The 26,116-nt window shown below is 28.4% G+C and overlaps 3 protein-coding genes across 4 annotated transcripts; all 3 read right to left on the bottom strand.

Annotated features, from left to right (window-relative positions):
* Positions 1-11,261: 11,261 nt before the first annotated feature.
* On the bottom strand, positions 11,262-19,987 carry LOC141534299 (HEAT repeat-containing protein 5B). Of its 2 annotated transcripts, XM_074253570.1 has the most exons (10): positions 19,684-19,987; positions 18,919-19,087; positions 18,617-18,828; positions 16,643-18,527; positions 16,460-16,492; positions 16,248-16,322; positions 12,646-16,173; positions 12,340-12,553; positions 11,928-12,073; positions 11,262-11,850 (listed from the first exon to the last, which is right to left on the bottom strand). In XM_074253570.1, the coding sequence occupies exons 2-10, from the start codon at positions 19,045-19,047 to the stop codon at positions 11,671-11,673; spliced, it is 6,402 nt and encodes a 2,133-aa protein (XP_074109671.1). In that variant the 5' UTR covers positions 19,048-19,087; positions 19,684-19,987; the 3' UTR covers positions 11,262-11,670. The 2 variants fall into 2 exon arrangements, with proteins under 2 accessions (XP_074109671.1, XP_074109672.1); XM_074253571.1 differs by lacking the exon at positions 16,460-16,492 and having other exon boundaries at positions 19,684-19,986.
* A 3,100-nt stretch (positions 19,988-23,087) lies between these two features.
* LOC141534859 (uncharacterized) lies at positions 23,088-24,809 on the bottom strand. Its single transcript, XM_074254457.1, has 2 exons — positions 24,375-24,809; positions 23,088-24,305 (listed from the first exon to the last, which is right to left on the bottom strand). Exons 1-2 carry the CDS (start codon positions 24,622-24,624, stop codon positions 23,215-23,217), a joined length of 1,341 nt encoding a protein of 446 aa, XP_074110558.1. The 5' UTR covers positions 24,625-24,809; the 3' UTR covers positions 23,088-23,214.
* On the bottom strand, positions 24,672-25,447 carry LOC141534091 (uncharacterized). The gene is made up of 3 exons (XM_074253230.1): positions 25,276-25,447; positions 25,043-25,200; positions 24,672-24,695 (listed from the first exon to the last, which is right to left on the bottom strand). Exons 1-3 carry the CDS (start codon positions 25,445-25,447, stop codon positions 24,672-24,674), a joined length of 354 nt encoding a protein of 117 aa, XP_074109331.1.
* Positions 25,448-26,116: the final 669 nt, after the last annotated feature.

Raw genomic sequence — 26,116 nt, 5'->3', positions numbered from 1 at the left:
TATTTGGCCTTTGTCGCCGTATACTCTTACTGCTTTGACAATATTTGCAACTTATGTTGTAAATGACACTATGAAAATCGAGTGCTTTTTGTAATGAACTGTATCCTTGATTGGAAACGATTTCATAATTTATTGGAAAGAATGGTAGATTTCTATTTTTATTGTTTTTACAGCCTAGAGTTGGACAAATATTTTCTTCGAAAAGACTTGGTTCGTCATTAAACAATTTACCCCACAGTGCATTGATATTATCATCACAAAAATTGTTCTTGATATGGGTACAGAAAGGTAATTTTCTTTTCAAGTTTTCCCTGAGACTTTTCCGTATTTTTATATAATGGATATATAATTTCAAATCGTTTTGTGTAAATGATTCCATTTGAACCCGATTTTTGAACTCAAGTAAAAATTTCAAATGAAATTTTTAGAATTTTGACAAAATTCTACAAAATGAGCATCTTGAAGAGTACATTCAAATAATAAATGTATAATTGTGTCAAAAGGACAAGTATTTTGAGGTAACCATTTGTAACCGTTATAATTAACAGCTGGGCACTTGAAACCGTTACTTAATAGATATATATTTTTTTCTTTTAATTTTTTCACTAGAACTTTTTTTTCCGGTACCGTGAAAATGTTATGTAGTTTTATTTCTGGACAGTCATTAAAATATTTACCACAATTGGTTTTTTTCGACTGATTTCATCGATAGCATCAGATAAAATTCTTTTTGGTTTCACTTTATCTAATGGTGTACTAGTTTTGATACTATAATTATGATCTTCTAGGCTTTCCGTACTTATATTTGTTTTTATAGTATTACTCAAAGAATTGTCATCAATAAAATCAAACTTGTAATCAGCGATATTATTGGTACTGTCATTACTAGATAACTCAATTACGCTAATGTTATTATCTTCGACATAATTTGGAGTTCTTTTGTCAACATTAGGCTCCAAAATAAGTCCATCAATGTCACTTGTTTCATAATTCATCCAATTAAATTTGTTTAATTGACCACTTTTTCCTTTACCCATCCAATTTTCGTACGGATCTTTTTAATTTTTTTCTTCGGTTATTGCACTTAAATCATAGTTTAAAATATCAGCATTTTTTTATTTTCATTATTATCATCAATAATACTACTGATATCAGAATTTATATTCATATTGAATTGAGCATCATCACTGTCAACAATATCGTTGTTTATTTTTCCAATGGATCGTGGCTTTCTTCTTCATTTTGGCAAAGATTATTATAGTTTTTTTCAGTTGTTATTTCACTTAAGTTACAATTTAAAAGATCAGGATCATTTTTCGTAGAATTATTCACATTTTCAGAGATAAATTTAGTTATTTTCAGTCTTAATAAATTTACCCTCCGATGAGATAATCAAGATGATGCTTTAAAAACGTATAAACATCTGTTGGTAACGACACTTGGTGTTTTAAAGCCATCTTTAAATCTTTAAAGCTCTCTTCTATATAGCTAGAAGTTGCACGTAAATCAGAATGAGGAATGCAGACATTACTCCATAAAAGGAAACTCCATAACTGCATCAATAAGAGGCTTTACTAACGCAGGTAAATAAAAACAATGTAATTTTTGACCTTTGAAACTTTCATTGATTGATGCCTTCAAAATTTCACTAGTCCATATTGAAATAGATGGCAAGTCATCTTTAACAATATCAAAAGAGTATTTTTAATCTTTTCTTCATAATCAAAATTAAAGTTTTCAATTTGTTGACTGATATTTAGGAAAAATTTTCTATATTTCTACATGAAATTAAATTTTCTAACTCAATTTTTGCATCTAGAGGAATAATTAATTCACCATTTACCTCAATATTGCTATCTTCAAACTCAGTATTGCAAACAATTAAAGTTAGAATTAGGATGCGCTCAAATGATTTAAAATCAGTACAGTCAATCAACAAACATAAACAATAAGTATAAAACCTTTTTATCGAAGGATGAGTTACATTTGGAAACATTTCCAGCCAGTTATCGAATGAACAAAATGCGCTGCATCTAACCTTATATAGGTTTTTATTTTTGTTTCATATTTACAACTTTTAATGCTTTTAAAACATACATTTATGTAATGCTTCAAAGACATGTCGTTCAATGCACTCGATAAAGCATTTAATTGGGCACGAGCACCATCAGAAACCACTTCATGTGGAGGCTTTGCACCTAACTGAATCCATGTTCTGAACCATAATGTCAGATAAATAGTATCATGTCTACCTGATATCATTTGAAAAATAGATTGAGATGTGTTATTAAAATTAATAACAATTTGATACAGAAACAAATACGATTTTGTGTTATCGGCATTTAAAAATTTTCGAACAACTCCTCCAGTTGCATCTACACAAACTGATGAACATTTTTGATGAAGTCTGTGATACTCTTTGTAGCAGTGCATTTGAGACTGCGTTGCATAAATAATAAGAAACGGGGATCTGCTTACTGTTATAATTGAATTTTGATAAACAGGAACTTTATTTAGCCGGTCAATTGCTTCAAAAATATTCTTTCTATCGATCGATTTAATACCTTGTTCGTTGTCAATAAATTGTCTTTTAGCTTGGTGAAGTACATTTGGATTATATAGAAAAGGACATGCAGTATCACCAGGTTTCAACAATTTCGCTGCTGCCTGTCTAGTATATCCATGGACTCCTAGATCCTTAACTTTTTTACTGACAATTTTTCTATATTCACTTTGTAGTGGCCTTTGAAAATGTTCGTGTTCCGTTGCATGTCGAGTATCACGACATTTAATTATTATACAAAGAGAGCCTACTTCAGGAACTTTTTGAAGAAATCCTAGCAAACGGTTTCCACATTTTACACTTTTACAGTGAGCTTTAAATGTAAAATAATTATCACCATTCATAGATATTCTACCTTTATCAAATATAAGAGTACAAGGTAAACGGTATTGTTCCCAAAACGCGTAAGCAATAATGTGAGTCCAAACTCTTTTTTTTAAAGTAAAATGTTTTTTTATATTGTCGGTTTCCTGGACAGCGGTTCTCCACAACTCTCGGCTAATTATAATTTCAAAATCATCAATGTCTTTGGTATGATGGAAATACCCAGTGTCATCACAATAGTCTGGATCTTTAGTAACGTCATCATCATCATCATCATCATCATCATCATCGTCATCTTCATTACAACGAGAACTATAAAACTCAACACTATTTACGTTATCATCATTATTTGTCGATGCGGTACTTGCTACGGTACTAAAATAACCAGATTCCTGGAGAGCAATTGTCAAAATGTTTCTTCTGTTACCATTTACATTTGTACGTACACAATTTGCATTCCACTTATTATCCAGCTCCTTGGAAATTTTTGCCCAAACTTCTGAAGACCACTTCGGTTTCTCAGGTGGTATAAAATATTTAATATATTTTTTCAACGCCTCTACTGCAGATTCCACGCTCACTTGTGATTTAGGTCCCATTTTCAGTAAGTATTTCTGTATAAAAAATCAAATTGATTTATAATAAGAACACATTGTTGAAATTTGAATTTTTAAAAATAAACTAAGCTTTTTATAGATTTATATATTTATAGTTTTAACCATTACCATCATCTAATATTTTTAGTAGTCATTTATTTAAACAAAAATCGAAGAGTGATTCTAAAATATTTTTAAATTTATTATTTTATTATTATTAATAAATTAAATGTATTTACATTAAAAATTTTAATACTAGAACGATAAATTATAAAGAAATATATGTGAGAAATATTGAACTGTAAGCGACTGTCATTTGTTCAGAGAAATTAAAATTTTTATATAGATATATTATTAATAAATTAAATGTATTTGTATTAAAAATTTTAATAATAGAACGATAAATTATAAAGAAATATATGTGAGAAATATTGAACTGTAAGCGACTGTCATTTGTTCAGAGAAATTAAAATTTTTATATAGATATAAATATATATACTTTGAATACGACTGTGATGATTGATTATCGACTGATGATTTAATAAATTTTCTTTGGTAAGGATAAAACAATATACCAGCAATAAATTAAACATAATAAATCAATTAACGTATGAACACGTATTTTTTCTTACTTCTTTACATAGAATTAAATTATTTTTTTAATTATGAGAAAAAATTATGGAAAATATAAATTATCTATCCAATATATCGTTAAATATGTAATGTCAAGCAATTATTAAGTTTAAACAAACATACAGCTAATTTTTTATTACATTAAATTTTATATTTTCCAAAAATTAAAAGTTATGAAATTTTTATGGATATAATCTCTAATAAATTTTAATTTAAATACAATATTTTTAGGTTCTGTAATGATAAGATTCTATTTATGCAGTTTAATTTTAATAAATGTTAACTTCTATTAGAATAAAATAATGAATTTTTTATCTCTCATCAAAGAAAATTTAGTATAATTTTTTTAAATAAATTTTAATACTCCCATCTACCATTACAACAAGACTTAGTTGTTTTTTTTATCCTTCTAAGATTACAAATTACTTGAACTTCACTTGAGATGCTTTAAGGTATGGAAAATACGTAGCAACTGTCTATATTGTTTATCTTTTACATTGTTCCTTTAGTTTATTATAAGCTTTTCAACTTGTAGTAAAGGGTATTGCATAAATAAATCGGTCTATTGAAATAAAAAAATTACTTTGACTTAAAAAAAAAAATAATGTTAAAGTAATAAAATAAAATAAATAACATATTTGTTTCTATGAAAACTGTTAGCCTGCGTCTTAACTCATATGCTTCAATATACGGTCCTACGTACGTAATTTGAACTTATGCTTTCTCAAGATTCAGTTTGTTAACGTCAACTAGACTAGAATTTTTTATTATAATGACATTATCAATACTAAATTGTCCGATATAAGAATTTTTAAGTTTATTTCAGAAAGTTTCGTTTGAATATTTACTTGATAAACAAATTCTTTACCATAGAGATCACTCAATTTTCTTCTGTAAAACCAACTCTGATATAAGGTTCAAATACTCGTTAACTGGATAGTTGATCTATTCTTCAATAAGCTTCATGTAGTTTGCTAAACAAAAAAGAATAATATTAAAATACTAAAAGTATAATTTATGTTCTTATAATTGAATTATATTTACCCATGAATATTACATAGTTTTTCATAATTACATGCAGTTTCTTATGTTGGAAGCAGTATATGATAAACATGAAGAATATCTTTATACATTTCAGCAGCGAAAAAAAAACGAGCAGCATGCTCAAGTAGCTCAGGATGTCTGCTTGCTGAGAAATTTAGTTCAAGACATAATTCTTCTTCTCTTTGTCCTGAAACATCATCTCCAACTGCAATCTTTTTGAGTACATTAGTAGAAAAAGAACTTAAAGTTACTGTTCCGATAGGATGGCCACTACTACCCGGATCAAATAAGTGAAGATATTCAGCAACAATTGCAGTACTATGAATTAACCATATTGCTGCTTTTGTATGATTTTTACATTCCATGTGTTTCTGTGCAATATTAGCCAACCAAGTTAAACATAAATCCAATGAGCTTTGGTAGTTTTTAGCAATATGATACATTATATTTAGTAACATTTCTAAATTTTCTTGAAAATCTGTCATTGTAACAGTGTGTCTGAGAGTATCATGTGTAATTTGAATAATAAATGTTTAATCTGAGCAGGAAAACTAGTATTGACTAATTCACTCTTTCAGCGTAAACTAAAATAATTTCAAACACTAGACGTAGAGCACCTTCCTTTGGCTTATGTCTATGACAAACAATAGTTGATAATGATATTTCCATTAGCATTTAAGATATGAGCTGGCAGCTGCACGAGATAATTTTAGTCAAGATTATCTTAATTCTGTTTCCATTCCTTTTACTTCGATTCTTGAAGATACTTGTTACGTTTTTCAATAATCACAGATAGATAAAAATCTGAAAAAAAAATTTTTTTAATTATCTTATGTAGAATCAATAATTTGAGTTTTTACTAGATATTTTAAATAATAGTACCTATCAATATATTTATCTTGAAGATGTACACTTGAAACAGGTTATATGATCTTGAAGATGAACACTTGAAACAAGTTATATGATGACACTAACCCTTCACGATGAGCATCGATCCATCTAGCTCTAGGTAAAAGTACATCTGGTGCTATGTAAGAGTAATTTGATGGTGCTGGGGCAAGCATAGCAGGTAATGTAAGTTCACCGAATTGAAAATATCCATCTTCTCGTAACAAAGATAATCACTTAATGGAATTAAATTTGTTTAATATCATAAAAAGTGTATTTCACTTTTATTAATGATTAAAGATGTACTTACCGAATAAGCGATTGGAGTTTCTTTTATTTGAAGGGTGCTCAAATCATCAGCTGAAAATGTACTCCAATTTCGTTGGTTCTGTCCGATATAGGATATGCAGTTACAATTGTGCGAGTTTACGCATGCGCCGCAACATTAAATAATTAATCTAAAAAATTAATTAAAAATATAAAAACGATCGAACAAAAAATTAAATTGATCGAACAAGTCATAAAAAAAAATAATCTATCGATTAAAAAAAAAAAAAATTAAATTCGGAAATACAAGACGTTAGCTTACAACAAAAATTTGTTTAATTTTTTATAAATAAACAACAATCGAACAAATACTAATTTTTAACGAACATTGAAGAACAAAAGACGAACAAATTATTTATTTATAACAAATTAATAATAATTAATTTGAGGTCGTCAGGTTTAATGAGCTTGAAGATTTATCGGTGTATTGAAAAATAAGTTTATCAAAAACTTTTAAGTAAATAAAAGCTAGGTTATATTATCATGAAAATATTATGTTATCATAATCAGGTGTTTTAGGTGACACCACTAGTTCATAAGCGGTTTTTTTAAATTTGTAAAAAGTTACATATTGAAATAACATTGGTTAATCAAATATAGAGAAAAATCATTGTTTAAATACCCGTGTTTCTAATCCTAACTAAAACAAGCAAATAGTTGATGATTTTTTGATTTCATTTAAAAACAAATAACCAGTAGAAAATAATATTCAATGATATTAAAGTTAGCTGTCATCTGATTAATTGTTAATTATATTTAACAATTAAATTAAGTATAAAAATTGCATTTTTTTGTTTTTAAAATTTATAGATGTCAACTTTTTTTTCTTATTTTTTTTTTGCCACAATTTATTTGTTAACAAAAGTTCTAAAAATTATCTTATATCTGCTAAATTAATTTTCTTTAATATTCAACAAAAATTCGGGTTTGGAAATAAGGGAAAAATAGTCTACCCTATCTTTAGCAATAAAATATTGAAAAATATGCATATTCGATTATTATGATTTTAAATTATTAGATTTTATGACACTCAAGTTAGCAGACGTCTAAACATTTTTGATTTTTTTTATTAATTAAATTACAACTAAAAAGATATTTCTAAAAAATTACACTTATAGTTTTTCAAGTTTTCGATAGGTGAAAATTTTTTTTTAATTATTTAATTGAAATTTTTTCAATAAAAAATTTTTAAAAATTTTGAAATGTAGGCTAACTTCATTTTCTTTAGATTTTACGATCTATTTATGATACTAATCATTGAAACATTTATACAATAATATAAGTAGATGTGCACTGAGAAAACATTTAAATTAAACCATATTATTCTTTTTGAAATCATTTAATATTGATATTTTGAAAAAATAAACGTTTCGAAAAAAATTTTACGTGAATCTGATGTCACCCTTATTTTGTAGGACCCAACGATTACTCCCGAACAAATTAATATTTCGAGACCAGGCTTTTTTTATTTGGTTTAAGAATTCGATGAACTGGTGCCGTATTTCATATCAGTAGCCTAGTTTACGTATTGTTTTTTTCCTTTTTTTTTTTTTTTTTTTTTTAATTGAATTTTTATTCAAATTCATTACGATACAAAACCGAAAAATTTCAAAACAAGCTTTTTTATAATCTAATAAAGCTTAGAGTAGCTTCTAAAGATAATACATCGACATATAATTTTAAACATAAAAGATTTGATGCCGATTTCGATCCAATCAATTAATGATGTGGCATTAAAAAAATAATTCAAAATTTCAAGGTTTATTGAACTTTAAAATCACTTATTATATTAAGGTTAAAAAACTTGTCTCTTGATAGAACGAACGAGATGAGCCAATTGGAATCTGAAGTATAAAGAACTGGAGGCCACTTATGCTTTTAAAATTCTTTAATTATCAATATCTCCCATGGCCGGTAAGTGATCATTATAGCTAAGATAAACATGAATTAATTTATTGTGTTTTTTTCATTTATATTTATCAAATCTTTATATATTACAAGGTAATATAAATATAAAAATACATCTATTCTTATATTATTAGTAATTTTTTACAGAAAATGATGAGTACAATGAACTAACATTCAGAACTGAATCTTTATCTATTTTTTGGCGATAAAAAAATAAAAAAATTTAAACTTCCTGATACTTTTAAGCTCACAAAGCTAGTTATTGAGCTTTTAGTTATTCAATAGTTTTTGTACTTTTTTTAACTTTCTAGGCCTGGAAAATAGAATTTTTAAAGATTATAATATCATATTATACTTTTATTTTGTTGATTCGTTCGTTTTTCACGATTAAAATTATACACGGTTCAAAAATTGTGAAAGAATTTAATTATTTTTTGTTGTTGTATAATCGTCAATTGCTACTATAGTTTCTTAGAAAAAAGTTTTCATTGAAACTTAAAGCTAATTTTTATATTGAACTAATTATTAAATAGTAATTTTTTCGATCTACACTTTTAAGTAAGAATAGGCTGTCGGACTTTATTTTTAAAAATTTTATTTTTCTTATCAATTAGTCGTTATTATTTCTTTTTTCGGAATTTTTTCTTATTTAAGACCTAATTAGACAAATAAAATTTCTGAAAATACGTTAACCACACAGAAAAAAAATTTATTTGAGTCAAGTAAATAATTTTGAAGAATTTTATCTTCTTGATTTGAGTAAAAAAATTATAAAACTAAGAAATGTTTCTTGGTTTAAGTAAATTTTACTTAATTCAAGAATTTTTCGCCTTGATTCAAGACAATGAGACTCTTCAAAAATATTTTCTTGGTTCAAGAATTTTTCTCTTAAATCAAGTTAATTTTTTTTTCAGTGCACGGTCTAGCTTTAAACTTTTATCCATTTTTTTTCTAAATAATTAAATATTCGGTTGAATTAATAATTAATTAACAATTCAACTTTTCATAGTGAAATTTTATTTATTTAGTAAATAATAATTTATGAAAATAAATGTTTAAATAAATCTATTTTTTATGATTACACAACACCCCGTACAGATGAAATGTAGTAAAATATTTTCGTCAATGCTCTTCAATACAATAGTTTGAATTATGGAGGATGGAATGAAATAGTTTTATTGAACACCTAAAAGTTCAACGATGCTGTTTAGCCAATGAGCCGAAAGGACATTCCATGAAGTCTTCATTAACATGAAGAGGAGTTCATCTTATGAATTTTACGCGACTGTTCCAAGCAGCGTCGAAGAGACAGATCTCTGTGTCTGGAGAAGCAGTAATGGACCTTTCTTACTGGTCAGAGAATGTGGCCCTTAACACCATAATGTCGGAAGGCTTGGACTAACTTATGTAATCACTATCTCGTTTTCTGCTACGGAATCTATTTTTAGGGAAAGAAAAATTATTTTGTCACATTTTTTAATTATTAAATTCATTGTAATTAAAACCCTTACTCAGACGGGAATTTTTAGTAATTATACAGGTTTTTCGAAGACTACTTCACATGATCTTATGATGACTTTCTGCATAAAATAAATGGATTATCAATTTTTAGGGAAGAAAAATCTTTCTTTCATTGGCCATTCAGGATTAAGAATTTGCACTAAAAATCTTATCAAATGAGTTAAGAACAAACTTTTTATTTAATTAATTAAAATTAGTCATTGACAAATAAAATACATCTCTTTAGAAATAAGTATTCATAAAGAAAATATTAAACACATTTTTCTAGTTTAAATTATTTTCTATAAAACGCTACTAACAAATAATATTCTATTAAAATGATTTACGTAACAAAAATTTATAGTACACATTAGGATGTGTCAAAAAAAACCGACAAACTTTACTTTTTCAAATAATCATTAAATTTCGACAGAGGATACGAAATTTCACTGAAGATGAAAAAAACAAACCGAAAATTTAGGATGTCCAAATTTAATTCTGAATAACTTTTGAAAATGTAAATTTATCAATAAATCATGAAAATTTTTCTTGTAGAGCGTACAAAAAAAATTTCGAAATTCCTAATTTCAAATTTAAAAAAAGTTTAAAATCAATATAAAAATATGTGTCACGATAGCCGGTAAGTTGTTTGTGTGAAAGGATATAAAATTCCAAAGTTTAAAAATATTTCTTCTAGTGTTCTTCAGATAGAAGAGGGATAATTTTTAATCGTGGACTCTAATGTCAATATTAAGAGCTCTTATTTTGACAGAGTCTTTATTTTGGTTTCCTTTGACAAAATTTGTTGATCATTTAAAAAAATAAAATTTGTTGGTTTTTTTTTATACATCCTTCCATATATTTAATGTGGAATTTTGTGCGGTTATTAAAAAAATAATTTTTGAGTATCTGATAAACATTGCATAACAATACATATTATTACAATAAATTGCTATAAAAGTTCACTTTTATTATTAATAAACTCAAAAATTGATTTTTAAAAAACGATCATCGAATAAAAGATTTTTTGACACAGTAGACTGGAATGTATGTTAATAAAATTTCTTCCTTTGTAGTTGTATGATAAAAAAATAAACTACTCATGATTATTATTTGACAATGTTATCGATGTGTACTTAACTTTTAAAAATATTCCTAAAGCTAATTATTCAAACAATATCTATAACTATCTGAAATATTCAGAAAAGTTCAGAAGTAGTCTAAAATAACTACAAAAGTTTTCGAAACACCCCAAAGCATTTTTTTTTTTTTTTTTTTTTTTCATATTAAGGTTTCTTAAAAAGTATAAAGTTATCTGTAACATTTCAGATAATATGAAACTCTAGAACACAGTAAAAAATTGTTTCGAAATTCATTGTTAACTTTTAAAAATAAGTCTCTTGATTATCTGGAAAAATTTATAAAATGATTTTTTTGTCTATTTTATAAAATGAACAAGAAAGTATTTTAAACAACCATTTGTAGTAGGTATATTGTTTGGCTTTGTTAATTTATTTAAATAAAATTACAAAAACATAATTTTTTTGAATTTTTCAACTAAAAAAATAAAATTAATATATTTATTTCTTTTCTTCTCATCTTATTATGCTTGATCTATTCCATACAATTCTATTTTGTTTTTAACATATATTATATATGCACAGATTTTTAATATGTGCAAATTATTAATACAGATCCTGCAAATCCATGATTATTTTAGTTTTTATTATTCACATGCCTATAGTATTTCACATAGTTTTCAGTTGATATTTTTACAAAACATTTATCAATAATTAATTCTAACATTTAAATAAAGTTTATTGAAATAATACTATATAAGTATTTAGTAGCTATGAGTTTATTTTTATCAAATTAATTTTTAATAATTTAATTAAAATTTGAAAAATCAGTTTTTAATTTTATAGATGGGGTTACTATTTTCGTAAACAATGGTTTTGTTGTTTCTGGTTGCTGTAAGTGTCTCTGTGCTTGTTGATGGCTCAAATGCACTGCATTTTCTAACTTAGTTTTTAACTCAGTGGATTGTGACATCAAAGTTTTGAATTCCTTAAAGAAAAGTTTAATCAATATTGATGAACTCTTATTATTGGTTATCTAATTTATTATTAAAATTATTATCTTACTTGAGGATACTTTGGACCAATCTTATTTAGCCATTGAAAACTCTGTTGATGTAAACTTATTTGCCATCGATTTCCTTTTAGTAATTTATCTTCTTCTAACAGATAATTTATCAATATTGGAACAAGAAGAGTTAGCATTTGAATACCTACAAAAAATTAGTACAATTAATACGTCTAAATTACAAATCAGAATAATACATAGTATCATATAACTTATTTGCATCTAATAGAATAATTTTTTTAAATCTTTGAAATAACACATGACTTGTTCGGTTATAAAAAATTAATGCCATATTAAAATACCTTGCATTAGATCTCCTGATTCGTATGCAATTTTTAAAAATTAATACAAATAAAATTTATTTAATGAAATACACTCTAAATTGTTTTTATAATATAAACAAAAACTTACGTGTTTTAGATTCAGCAAGGGTAATGAGAGCTTCTACAGTACTAATACATTCTATAGTAAAAGACAATTCGAGATCATTTTCAACTTGTTTACTCTGATCGCTGTATAAATATTCAACTAATCTGGGTGCAAGAGTATGGATATAAGGAGTACTGATGCTTTTTTCTGGATGCATAAATATTGTTTTTAATGTCTGAACACATTTCAGCCTCACCTAAAAACAAGATAAATTTATTAAATAAATTATAAAAAAAAAAAAAAAAATTTATGAATTAGAATATTACAAAAAAAATTTTTATTACTAACTAGAGTGTCAGTAGACTGAATAGCTTGTCTAAAATGATTGATGCAAGGAAACTGTATATTCGGTGCACTAACAACTTCTGGTACTACATGAAGAACAAAAACAGCTATACCAAGCATCATTGTAACTTCATCCATTTTTGTCTCATCATTTCCTGATTTAGCTAAATCGATTATTTTAGCAAGAGCACTTTGAAGTAATTCCGTCCACTGCTTTTGACTTCCTGTATACCTTGAATATTTATTTGTGATGAAACTCTTCAAACAATGTAACGAAGCATGAACAGATGCCTCCGATGCTGTTCTGGTATTTTGATTATCAACTCGAACTCCAGTTTCTCGTATAATACCAGTAGCTAAATAAAGAAGAGTTGGAAGAATTGATAGAGCACCTTGAGGCGAACAAAGAGATGGAAGAGTTTCCATAATACTGAGAGTTAAAGTAATGAGTTTTCCATTTTCTTCAGAAGCAACGTTACTTTTTTGTAATAGAATAGCAGTTGTTCCTTCAGGATTAGGATTTAAAGCAGGTAATTGTCGAACTAAAACACAAAGACAAATTTCTAAAACTGCAAAAATGAATGATTTGCCTGGCTTTAATTCTCCTGTTTCTCCTCCTTCGCCCAATAATTCTAATTCTTCATGATTTATCGCTTCTGAATTAGTTGGCGCCAATTTTTTTAATTCGATTAATTTTTTTTCTTCTAAATTTTCTTCAACAGCCTTAACAATTTGTTTCAGTACTTCCATTGTCATCATTTGAATTATACAGTTGTCTTGCGTCAATAAAAGTCTATGAAGAACATTACAAAGTTCAATAGGAAGTGAAATATCGGCGGTTAAAATTTTTCTAACCCACATGGAGTCTAATAAAGTAAATAGGGCGCTGAGACAGATTTTTATATTTTGTGGAGACTCAGAAGAACGTGAACTACATAGTGCTTCCATACAAATACCGAAAAGAAGATGAAAATGTTCGATGCTAGTATTTGATTTGGAATTATTAATATTATTATTTGTTGGGTTATTATTGTCATTGTTGTTGTTATTATGATTATTATTGTTGCTGTTGCCATTATTATTGTTGTTATTATTTTTATTGTTATGATGATGGTAATGATGATGTTGATTATTATTATTATTATTATTATTATTATTATTATTATTATTGTTGTTGTTGTTGTTGTAATTATTGTTAGGCGTTGGAATATTATCGACCGACATTTGATTCAAATCAAATCCTTTTGTATTTAACCACAAAGCAGCAGCATGAAGAATAGGTGACCATGATTTAATATAATAAGGCCTTGCAGATTCCATCGTATCTGTTGTGTAAAATGCACCTCCTTCGTGAGGTAATTGACTTGCAAATTCTGGTGGTAATAAGAGTAAAGCATAGTCACGTAATGCTGCAAGCCAATATTGACTTAAACTCAATAATTCAGGTTGTACTAAACTCAAGAGACTCTCATTTTGGAATTCAAATTGACCAAAATCATCATTGTCTGTATTTTCTGTTTTACTAATATTTCTTAACGATGAATTACGTATATTTGGAGTAGATCCGTTGTTTATCATCGCTACAACATATACTTCAGCCCATGCTTTAAGAATAGCCAACCTTTCTAAAGTTAAAAGACTTTCATTATATAGTTGCGGACGTGTATGACCATCACGTAATTTTTCTAATGATGAAACAAGCAATTGGTGAACACGTCGAAGATCATTAAGATCCCGAGCTACTCCACTGCCTATCCAAGCACTGCAAGCTTCACAAGCGGCAGCAGTAACATGAGATGGTGTATCAGGAGAAAATGCTGGTCTTAACGCAGCTCCTACTTGCGCCTGAAATTGCTCTAGAAGTAAATGTCCCGGGAACTCAGGTTCAGGTACTTTAGCAAATTTTTCAATAATTTCTTGAAGAGTTTTCAATCCCTCCAAACGTAATGGATCACAATCACTGGTTGCAGCAATAAAAGCCATTCGTACAAGATCAGATAGATGTAAAACTAGATAATCACCTCGACCTTTTACTTGCTGCAATTCTTTAGCGACTGATAAGTCGAAATGCGCTTGTTTATTATTATTATTTATACATGTGGTTATAATACGACGGACACATTGAGCAGCAAAAACACGCGTTGGCCACCTTGGAGACACACTAGGACGCAATTTAGATTCATCGGCATGAAACTCCGCTTGGTCATCATCACCTTCTGCATCAGCACTGTCATTACCTACAAGGCTATCTTCATTAGATATTATTACTATTTCGTCACATGTACTTGCTTCTGATGCTACTGTAAGTACGTCTTTGCAAAGAGCTATCCAAAGAGAGAGATTATTAGCCGCTAACATTTGTAGCATACTTGTTAAAATATCGTGTATATCTTTAATGAGTCCACTATCAGTTTCAATGTCTAGTAAACTAAAAAGAACTCCCGGAAGACCTGTCTCTGTTATTGTTAAACCTTCAACAATATTTGTATCTCTACTTTCGTTTGCTAAACTCATTGCATGTTCACATACTTCTTTAGCTTCTCGCTGAGCAAGTTGTCTCAAACACGATATTGCTGCTTTACGAAGGAGTAAATGATTGCTTGATAATGTACGGCATAAAGTTGGCACAAGAGAAGATAAATTTACATGACGTGGGGCAAATAAGTGCAACTGTTGAAGACATCCAGTTGCCTCTGCTTGAACTAAAGGATCTTGATGATCTTGCATTATTGCACAAGCACAAAGAAAAGATTGTCGAGCTGTACAAATAGATGATGTATTGCCTTGAAGTTCAGGCCCGATAGTTGTTATTAAAGCAGACAAAACTTTTCCAATGCATTGATGAACATCGATATGTGAATGTGACACATTTAATAATAACATCAATATTAAAGACAAAGTAGGCTCTACATAACCGCGAAACATTGGGCCTCCAGAGTCTGCAATAAGTGCTAAAGCGTGTAAAGCCCATACCTGGACTACTGGAGATGTATTATCTTGAGCAAGAGCAAGAAGAATACTAACACTAGTATTTAGATGTTGACTTGATCCCATTCCTCCTACGTATCTATGTAAGCAACCTAATGCTAAGGAGTGGCCAGTTCTAGTAACAACATCTCGCGCAGATTTTAAACGATCGAAACTCATTTGAGCTAATTTTGCTGTGTATTTTGGGTCTGAAATTACTTGAGCCATACGTCCAACGGCTTCCCCAGCCGCCCATCGTAAAATTGAATTATTGCTGACGAGTGTGCCGACAATTAAATTTGTTGCTGATTTCTTGACATCTTCTTGTCCAAACCCAGTTTTTGTTTCATTAAGCCCTTTCAAACCACTTAACACTGCTGTAAATACATTCATTTGTATAGCTTCTTGGCGGCTGGATTTAGCATGTTTGATACATTCTCCAAAATGATCTAACATTTGTAAACGATGCTTATTAGCAACTCGAGGAAATATTTGGCCAAATAATGATACTGATAAATCAATCACTGCAACGCCGAGTGGAAGTGGCCCAGGAATTGTTTCATTCTGAATAATTAAATTCAATTATTTTATTTATTTTTTATTTTTCTTATTAAAAATTAATCAAATTTAAAACTTACAGGTGATACAGGCCGATATAAAGAACATATATTGTGTTCGAGAGCTCCAGAACCGGCAGCGCTGTTAGGCTGTAACTAATTTAAAAAAAAAGTTTGTTTAAATCAATATAATGAAATTTTTATTTATAATACTTTATGTGTATAAGCTGTAAATAAATAAAAATGAATAAATGCTATTTGCTATTTGGTTCTCCTTAAAGTATTTTACTTACGTGTTCTATATCTGCTCTTCGATTAGGTTCCATCTATATATCAATGCAACAATGTCATAATATATTGTTTTATTCGATATAATAATAATAATAATAATAATAATAATAATAATAATAATAATAATAATAATAATAATAATAATAAAATAATCACGTATAATAAAAAAAAGTGAAAAAAAGTACCTGATCTTCAATGGTACGATGTTCTGTTTCTTGAAGCCAAGTTCCTAAAATTACAGAATCGCTGGCATGACACACGACCCGTAGTAGTGATGTTGTAGTGTTTCCTAAATTTTCTGCTAGTGTAAATTCGGAGACCAACATTCTAAGCAAATGAGTGTATGAACCCTCAAAGGTTTGAGGTGGTAAGAGTAATAATGTTTCATATAATCGAAGACGAACCATTGCTGATGGTACTTTTAGTTGACTATAATTTTTTATAACTGGTGAAATGTTAATAAGCATTGCAAGTGCAGATTCTATTGGTATAAGTAGTCTACGAATAATATCATCATTTACTAGTTCAGGACAGTGTAATAAAAAACTGTACATAGCTGAAAGTGCACCTGCACGACCTTCCAAAGTAACATGCCAAGTAAACTCATCTCCTCGAGCTTTCTCACTTTCTAATTCCTTAGTAGATCTCGGAAAAACATTTCGCCATAATAAAAGCATTCTTGGTAGTAAGCCTTTAACAACAGCAGTGCCTAAGGTCATAATAGCTCCAATCAATAACCAACCAGCTTGAGTTCTATTAAGAGATAATCGGCTATTTTGAGCGGCACATCTTAATAATTCTTCAGCAGTATTGAATATAATTTTTCCTTTAGTATGAGGTACTCCTAATGGAGATAATCTAACACTACCTAATACAGCAGCAAGAGCACAACTGTATTCAGCAATAGCCTCCGGTGAACTTCTCATATTTTCAATACCGTCAATACATTTATCAATCAACGGTGTAATTTGACTTGGTACAGCAACACAAATACAACGAAGACACCATGAGGCTGCTAATCGTGCTGCTAGACATGGATGGACTAACACTGCCATGATTGTATCAATAAGACATAGAGATTGATCTGTGATTAAATTCGATGCCGTTGTTCCGAGACTGAGGATTAAATTACCTATTTCTTGTAATGCACAAACCAATAAATGTTGACTGTAGAGTGTTTCTTGATTAAAGTCTTTTGCGTTTTCCGGATTAAAATCAATAGACTTCATTTCCTTTAAAATAATGTGAGCTATTTCTTTACACGCTGCTGCTTGAGCTCCTTCTCCTAAAAGTTTTCCGACAGTACCTTGAAGAATGAAATTGATACACTTTCTACAATAAACAGCATCTATATGAGAATTTGCAGCTTTTGAATTTGCTACAAGATCAAGGACATGTGCAACAAATACTCCAATATTTCGTTCCAACCATGTTCCGCCTAATATTTGTACGAAAATAACGTAAGCATGTGTCACGCCAACACGAATTTCTTTATTAACACTTGAATTGCCTTTTATAATTTCTCCAGTTCCTTTCAGAAATCCAACTCCACCCCGCGGAAATCCGCCCATTAATAAATTTAAAACTTCCTCAAGTGACATCGATTTACTATTTTTAGTTTGAGAAGTCATTAGATTTTTTGGTTTTGGAGCTGGAAGCTGTGTCATTGCACATAAAGTACCTAATAATTTAGCCACAGAACATCGTACTTCATAATTAGAACCTTCAAATGCTCGAAAGCATAATGTTGCCATAGCCTCAATTTCATTAGTATAAAGAAACGGAGCGTGATTTAGCATTTCCAAAAGACATTTTGCGGCAGCACATCTAACAGCCATTGACCTGTCTATTAGATAACTTCGAGCGACTTTAGATATTTCTTTATGCACATTTATTATTGCTGAACCCATACCAGCACATACTTTTTCTAATGTATGCATTATTTCAATCCGTACTTGAGATTCAGCTGATCGTAGTGATTTTATAAGAATTTGAACTGTTTCTTCATACGATCTACCCATCATACGTCCTAATTTTTCGTACATAGCTCCAACACAACATATAGCAGCTCTAATTAAATAAACCAATGTAAAAAAAAAAAAGTTATTATTTCATTTTTAATTAAAATAAAAATAATACTAACAATGAGTAAAGCTTACAATTTTGTAGGAAGAAAACTTGGAGAATCATCTTTATTTTTTAAGATATCATTACATTTGTTTACGGTATCAAATAGCAAAAATGTATCTCCAACACTGAACAGTGTTGCAAGACATCGAGCTATTAGTCTCCGTGTGGGTGGACCTGGTGCATTTTGCATATGTCTGCTTAATTGTTCGACCAATTTTTGTTGACAACCTTTGATGTCATTCTAAATAAATAAAAAAATGTATTTTTGTTCTAAAATTAAAAAAAAAAAATACATACATATGAATTTGATTATTAGAATATTTATATTTACTTTTTGTGCGGCGACTAAAACTTTATCTAAAAATCGTAACCATTCAAATACAAAGACTGGTCGTTTGGCTTCAGGAATTTGATTTAATGCATCCTCATTTAATGTTAAACTATGACTCAACTCCATCATTGTCGGTACTCCTCAAACTCGAATAACAATAATTACTTACCTATGAAGAAAAAAAAAAAAAAAAAAAAAAAACCAAATGGTTTAAAAGTATAGAACTTGGACTTGTAAAAATTTTAATTAATTCTAATTATGTAGATCAAGAAAAAAAAATTAATTATAATTTTTAGGTACAGATTTCTACATTCACAAGAATGCTCTAAAATGAAAATTAATTTAGCCGATATTTAATCATTTTTAGAACTTTTGTTAACAAATAAATTATAGCAAAAAAAATAAGAATAAAAAATTGACGTGTAGAAATTTAAAAACATTAAGAATGCAATTTTTTAGAAATTATTTATTATAATTAATTTAATTGTAAAATAAAATTAAAAATTGGTCAAGTGACAGCTAACTTTAATGTCATTGCTATAAAATATTTAATATAAAACAGTGTAATGAGAGAATTCTCAGTTAAACTAATAACATACTTATTTATATGATCTTTAAATGATAATAATGATGATAATAATAATAATAATAATAATAATAATAATAATAATAATAATAATAATAATAATTTTATTATAATTGAATAGAATGGCACTCTACATACGTCTTGTCAAAATAATATGGTTCACAATAATGTTTACTTACTTAAATAAATGTTAAAATCTATTTTGTTTTGATGGTTCAATATTAAACCACTATAAATATATCTTTCCGGATGACATTGATTTACTAACTTGGACATATAAACACTACCAATTCGTAAATTTTACGGAATGGATACAGAACTTTAAGGATTGTTTTTTTTTTTTTTTCCACTTATAATACGGAAATTGAAGATTCAGAATAAAAAATAGAAAATTATTAGACCTCTGAAGTTGCTTTTATGTGTTATATAAAATTTTATGTTATTCACGTCTTCCATCAGCAAACACATAACCCTGTTAATATGTATGTGTCGTGCCTAAAGTGCTGCCACTTTTGTTATACAGGTGTGGAATAGACCTTAATTAATAAACATTTATAAAAATCCATATTTAAATAATTTAATTTAAATTAAATTTCTGCATGCTCAAATTTGATTATTAGTTTTTCAAGCTAAGTAATAAATTCTTAAATAAAAAATAACATTTTATATCAGACGTAATTAAATATAAATTAAATTTTTAAAAGATTACCATCATTTAACACTTTAATAGCAATGATGCAAAAATTTTTATTTTTGAAAATATTCATAAATAGTTATAAATTTATTTATTTTTTGTAAATTTCAGATAATCCTCTTCAAAAAAGTTGATGGCTGGATGTCGTATCGTTTTACTTCACTTTTGTGAATATTTTATTCGGTTGTTGATCGGTCGACTAAGATAGTGGCGGGATTTTTGAATGAATGAAGGCGAGCGAAGTGAGCGTGATGATTAGTTCGATAAAAGATGAACAATTTTATGTATATTGAATATACTTTACATTAACTCACATTTCCAGATTTTATGTTATAGACTTTTTAGAGTATTTATAAGGGGTATTTCAACAAATATATTATCTCTGACATTTTGATAGAAGCCTGTAACAGTTTTACCTGCTCAGATTGGCCCCTAATCAATTTTATAAATGAATAAACAAAACTAACAACCAATATAATTATTAGGGCGCCACCAGGATTTTTAATCACGGTTCCTGGAACCGGTCCAGAGCTGAGAAAACTTAATCTTAGGGTAGAGAGAGTGGAGGAAGGTGCTGTTGAATAATAAACAATTAATTAACAAGATCGATCGATATTTATTAACAATAAAAAATTAACAAACTTAACAATTTAAGCGCTCACTCACACACTATAATTAACTTATTATCTAACGAAGCAGAGAATAACTACGAAATAAACGATATTTACAAACGAACCTTCCAACGACGATACGATGACTAGACGGGCTTTTTCGAACAAACGGTCTCCCACACCTGGCGTAAAACTATTGGGCTTTTTCTAACAAACGGTCTCCCACACCTGTCCTAAAACTAATGGGCTTTTTCTAACAAACGGTCTCCCACACCTGTCCTAAAACTAAGCTTAAAATTATAAGTCCACCGGACTACCAAAACGAACTCACTTTACACACTTTATAACTTAAAATTAAGTCCACCGGACTACCAAACTTAACACTATTAACACTCTCTATCACGCATAACCCGTACAATTCTTCACACACATAACCCACACTTCGCTTAATTGAATTTTACAATTTTAAATTGAAGCAATTGATTTTAATTTAATTACAATATTATTAATTTAAATTATTCAATCATTAGTAATTAATAAAACGATAATTTTCAATTAACAATCAATTTCTAACTAACTATGACAATTCTCAAATTCCAATTGTTAATTTTAATTCTATTAAAATATTAGATAGATTAAAATTCCTCAGTAACTCATAGTCATAGTCTTAACAATATAACAATAACTATTTAAAACAAAAGGTCTTAATACCCTAAATTAACTTTTGATAATTAAATCAATCACAATATAACTTTTACAATCACGTTCAAAATTATTAACATAAGTTAATTAGCTAATTCTGACTAAATTTTTACTGTGACAATTTTGACTCAATGACTGATTTCTTGGACTTGATGTCCACGCCGATAATTATCAAGTTCAGTAATTTTAATTTGACTACTTCACGGACTTAATCCCCAAAAATTACTAAATTTCCACGTGATATAAAATAATTAGTTTTACAATAAAATATTTTCAATAAATAATTCCTAATATAATATTCTTAATAATTTTCCAATCTATATTATTTTCAATAATTAACTCTTATAATAATAATCCCAACCATCGGCCGATATCTGGCAGCCAACGATTGGCCAGTTATAGGGATATGTCAACGGGCCATACTTGGTTAAACGCTGGTCGCCGTCTATTGCGGACATTAATGTTTTGCAATTAATATCCATTTATCACCCAAAGTCTGGCTGTTCTTGGCCAATTTGTTATTTTATAATAACACAAATTTGGGTTTTCGGAGATGCATTACGCGAAGTATAATATTTAAAAAATGAAAAAAGATATTGTAATGTTTATTTAAGATTATTATTGATACAAATAGAAGTTATATATAAACTTATATAAATAAATAAAAAAAATATATAAACTTTTATACAAGATTATCGTAAATCTAAACAAAAATAATGAGTAAATAAAACAAGACAATAAAAATTTTAAATGTGATTTTGAAGTTTGACTTGAGAAAAGGATGGCATAATTTTTTAAACAAACATATAACTATTGGAAGGATCAACTATCCCTTATTAGAAAAAGAGATTTAAAAAGATTAAAATTGTTTGAAAAAATTGAAAAAGATTTGATTTTTACTACTACATAGATATACACTTTACATTGAGGTAATCTTTTTGAATCTCCTTTTCTAATAAGGGATTAGCCTAAATAGGTTTGGTGCAAATTAAATTTAGAATAAAAAAAAATAATCGTCTTCAGACATTTAAAAACTTTATACAAAAATCGACAAAATTGAGTACTAATAAATTTCATAATCTGTATATGGGGTATTCCATGCGAAATCGACCACTTTTGACCCCGACCCTTTTCGATTTGGCCGAAAGTTTTCCATCCTTTTCTACCCTATAAAAAACGGTTCTCAGAATTTTTTTGAATTTTTTTACCTAACTCCAAAAAAGTTATGAATTTTTCAAAAAAATGGCTTTTTTATTTTCAAATAGCCATAACTTTTTCAAAACTAAACATTTAGGTACCTTTTTTTTTTTTTTAAATTTTTGTTTTTAGATGTACTTTCCGATAAAAATATTAAAAAATTTTTGTAAGTCAATACATATGGAATTTTTCAGTTTTTGACAAAAATCAATGATTTTTCGAAGTTCGACATTTTTTTTTAATTTTTTTTTCTAAAATAAACTTTAATCAATTCCACAGTTATCCCTGTAGAACCCAGATTGGGCCGATTTCTCTTTCTATTTTTTTATTCAATTGAAAAAATATTGTTAAATTTTCAAAAATGGAAAAAAAATTTTTTTTCATAAATTTTATTTATATAATGAGATAAATACAATTCAACGATTTCACGGCATTATATTCACAATTTAGAGGCTTCATCGATGACTGTAATTAGTAAGATCAATAATTGATGCAGCTAAAATTAATTACTTTTCTCTCTGTCGTTTAAATATTTTACAAATTCTGTGTTCATTCGAATTCGAAAAGTTTTTAACTAGTAAACAACCATTTTTGTCCGGAATTATACAATGTAGTTGTTGAGTTCCTGTAATCGGTTTCGTTTTCAAAAATCGATCATTTAAATCATTTACTGCTGTGTCATAATCTTCTTCTGGGGAAAATTTCACTATAATATTCGGCAAGTTATCCGGTGCAGAAGCCCATTCAAAAAGTTCTTCTGGTGTCGTTATTTGTTTGTCTACCGCGAGTTGGAGACTTGCTCTCGCTGCAAGTCGTTTGAGAATACCACCGATTCCATCACACGGACCTTTCCCATGGGCAGTCGCAAAAAAATGCCATTCAGCAGGAATATCAAAATCATCTTCGTGGTAATATAAATTTCCAAAGTTTTTAAAGTTTTTAAATTGTTGAGGAGCTCCATCAGAAAAATAATAAATCTTGTTACAACGTTCAGGAAGACTTTTCACGTAATCATTAGTTATTATTTCGATGAAAACATGAACAGCAACGGCATCATGTTTGTTAGAATCTGAGATAATTACTAAACTTTTGTGTTCAAGTTTGTTATTTACTGTATAATAAATAACGACTGGAAAAACTGTTGCCTGATTATTATTCCAGTGAAAACCAGCTGCCGCATTTTGTACTACGAAGGCATAATTTTCTGCAAAATCACAAATAATAACGTATTCGTTTGGTTTCAATGTTTCTTTCAATGTCTTCAAGAATTGGGCTTGCTCCTTAGCAATGAACGAATGAGGTAGAAGAATTTCTAACTCACTACAAAATTTTTCCACAAATTCTTCTGTAGGTTTAATAATAGTTTCTAAACTACTTCTCGGTTTTGATATCCAATATTTATATGTAATATTCTCGATTTCCCAGTCCTCAAAACATTTTAGTAAAATTTTACTCAACTCATCGACCCCAGGACAGTTTTTACATCCACCTAAATAACACTGAAAAGATGGATTTTCACATATAATCATGCTCAAGTAATCGCTGTAGTGTTTAATGGGCTTTTCTGTGTTCCTTGTCAAAGAATAAATATTTGCACCTAAAATAACAGTAATTTAGTAAACTTAAAATTCACGCATTTATAATTATTAATTAATTTGATAATTACCAAGCATCATTAACTTCACGTTTTGATGAATCGTACACACGCAGATGGTGTGTGTTTCACTTGCCCCTGCTAACACACAATGTTTTGGTCGCAAAGAAGCGAATTTTGAAAATCCAATTCTCTCAGTAGGATTTATTTCACAGAAACATTGGTATAATTCTTTTAAGTTAGACAGGATAAGTCTTTTTTGGACGTGTATCCGATTACCATCATCACTTCGAATTGATACAAAGTCTTTCATACCGGGCATTTGAGCACTATACTCATCATCGTTGTAAAAATTTTCAACTTTTAATTTTACCTGATCAGTAATTGTCCTCCCTATACAAAAATGTTGAGTAATTTAGTTTTCAAGTGTATTTAAAACATCGATTTTACGCTACCCATACCTAATTTCGATTCAGGTGTAGAAAGTAAACCCGTTTCTTCAACCAAATTTTTGCTACTCTTGACAAATGTCTTGATGTATTCATAGTTTCACAAATACGTCTCTCACTCCATTTTACAGGTAATAATGTTAAAATTTGTATTTTCAAAGACTTATCAGTTTCTTTATCGTTGAATTTATCATACAACATTTTAATTAGAGAGCGAAAATTTTCACCATCGTCATCAATCGATTCTTCATCTGAAGAAGAAAGCAAAACTTTTTTCAAGCTGTCGGATACCCGATTTATTTTATTGTTCAAAAATTGATTATCATTCAATTTCTTCGATGGAATCGGTGATTGATTTAACAATTCGAATGCATGGTTTATTGCAGCGCTAACTTGGGATCCTGAGCTTGATTGTGATGCTTTGGGTTCGCTATCAAATGACATGGAACCTTAAAAAATAATAGTGAAACATATAGCTACTAGAAATGTATTCAAGTAATGTATAAATAATTAAAAAAACTTACGGAATGATAAGGATAATGGGAGATCCATGGCAGTTGTATTACTATCATTATCAGCCTGATCATTGTTGTCATTATTGTCACTATAGTTGTCTTCACGGTCACTTACATCAGCACTAGGATCATTACGAGCATTTGTTTGTTGCTTCACTAACTCTGAAGCTTTTTTCGACATGAACTGCATAATAAATAATTATCATCTAATCCTAACGTTACTTTCATAATATCAGTCGCCGGACGTAAACCAATTTTTAAAATGAGATTCCAACTCAAAAGGATTACAACACCGATCAAATACCTTTTTTGACGCCATAAAGACAAATTAAAAAGCGCTTATAAACTAGAGAAATTATTTATTTATACAACAAATGTAATGACAATCTTTTATAAAACACTAGATTGCACAAAAGATTTATAGGTTATGTTTTAGATCTCAAAATGAAAAAGCCGCACTTTTAATCAAAACATACTAGCTTATAGCATCTAGTTTACTGGCTATAGGTAAGTCGATAATTGTTATCCCAGTTTATCGATCTAATTGATATATTAAAATTTGAATCTTACTAAATACAGTCATCGATGAAGCCTCTAAATTGTGAATATAATGCCGTGAAATCGTTGAATTGTATTTATCTCATTATATAAATAAAATTTATGAAAAAAATTTTTTTTTCCATTTTTGAAAATTTAACAATATTTTTCAATTGAATAAAAAAATAGAAAGAGAAATCGGCCTAATCTGGGTTCTACAGGGATAACTGTGGAATTGATTAAAGTTTATTTTAGAAAAAAAAATTAAAAAAAAAAATGTCGAACTTCGAAAAATCATTGATTTTTGTCAAAA

Source organism: Cotesia typhae, unplaced genomic scaffold, assembly GCF_013202065.1.
Source record: "Cotesia typhae breed Kobodo isofemale line unplaced genomic scaffold, CoteBio_Ctyphae scaffold_13, whole genome shotgun sequence".
NCBI classification, from domain to species: domain Eukaryota; kingdom Metazoa; phylum Arthropoda; class Insecta; order Hymenoptera; family Braconidae; genus Cotesia; species Cotesia typhae.
The sequence above is the reverse complement of the archived record's forward strand: the minus strand, read 5'-3'. Positions and strand labels throughout refer to the sequence as shown.

Excerpts from the sequence above, each read along its gene's own strand:
- LOC141534299 (XM_074253570.1), bottom strand. The coding sequence starts at position 19,047 with ATGATGGAGTTGAGTCATAGTTTAACATTAAATGAGGATGCATTAAAT. Across the intron at positions 18,829-18,918 it reads TTTTAGTCGCCGCACAAAAA|AATGACATCAAAGGTTGTCA; the intron begins GTAAATATAAAT and ends TTATTTATTTAG. Across the intron at positions 18,528-18,616 it reads AGTTTTCTTCCTACAAAATT|AGCTGCTATATGTTGTGTTG; the intron begins GTAAGCTTTACT and ends TTATTTAATTAG.
- LOC141534859 (XM_074254457.1), bottom strand. The coding sequence starts at position 24,624 with ATGCCCGGTATGAAAGACTTTGTATCAATTCGAAGTGATGATGGTAAT. Across the intron at positions 24,306-24,374 it reads CGTGAAGTTAATGATGCTTG|GTGCAAATATTTATTCTTTG; the intron begins GTAATTATCAAA and ends CTGTTATTTTAG.
- LOC141534091 (XM_074253230.1), bottom strand. The coding sequence starts at position 25,447 with ATGTCGAAAAAAGCTTCAGAGTTAGTGAAGCAACAAACAAATGCTCGT. Across the intron at positions 25,201-25,275 it reads CCCATTATCCTTATCATTCC|GTTCCATGTCATTTGATAGC; the intron begins GTAAGTTTTTTT and ends TTATTTTTTAAG. Across the intron at positions 24,696-25,042 it reads TGAACAATAAAATAAATCGG|GGAGGACAATTACTGATCAG; the intron begins GTATCCGACAGC and ends ATTTTTGTATAG.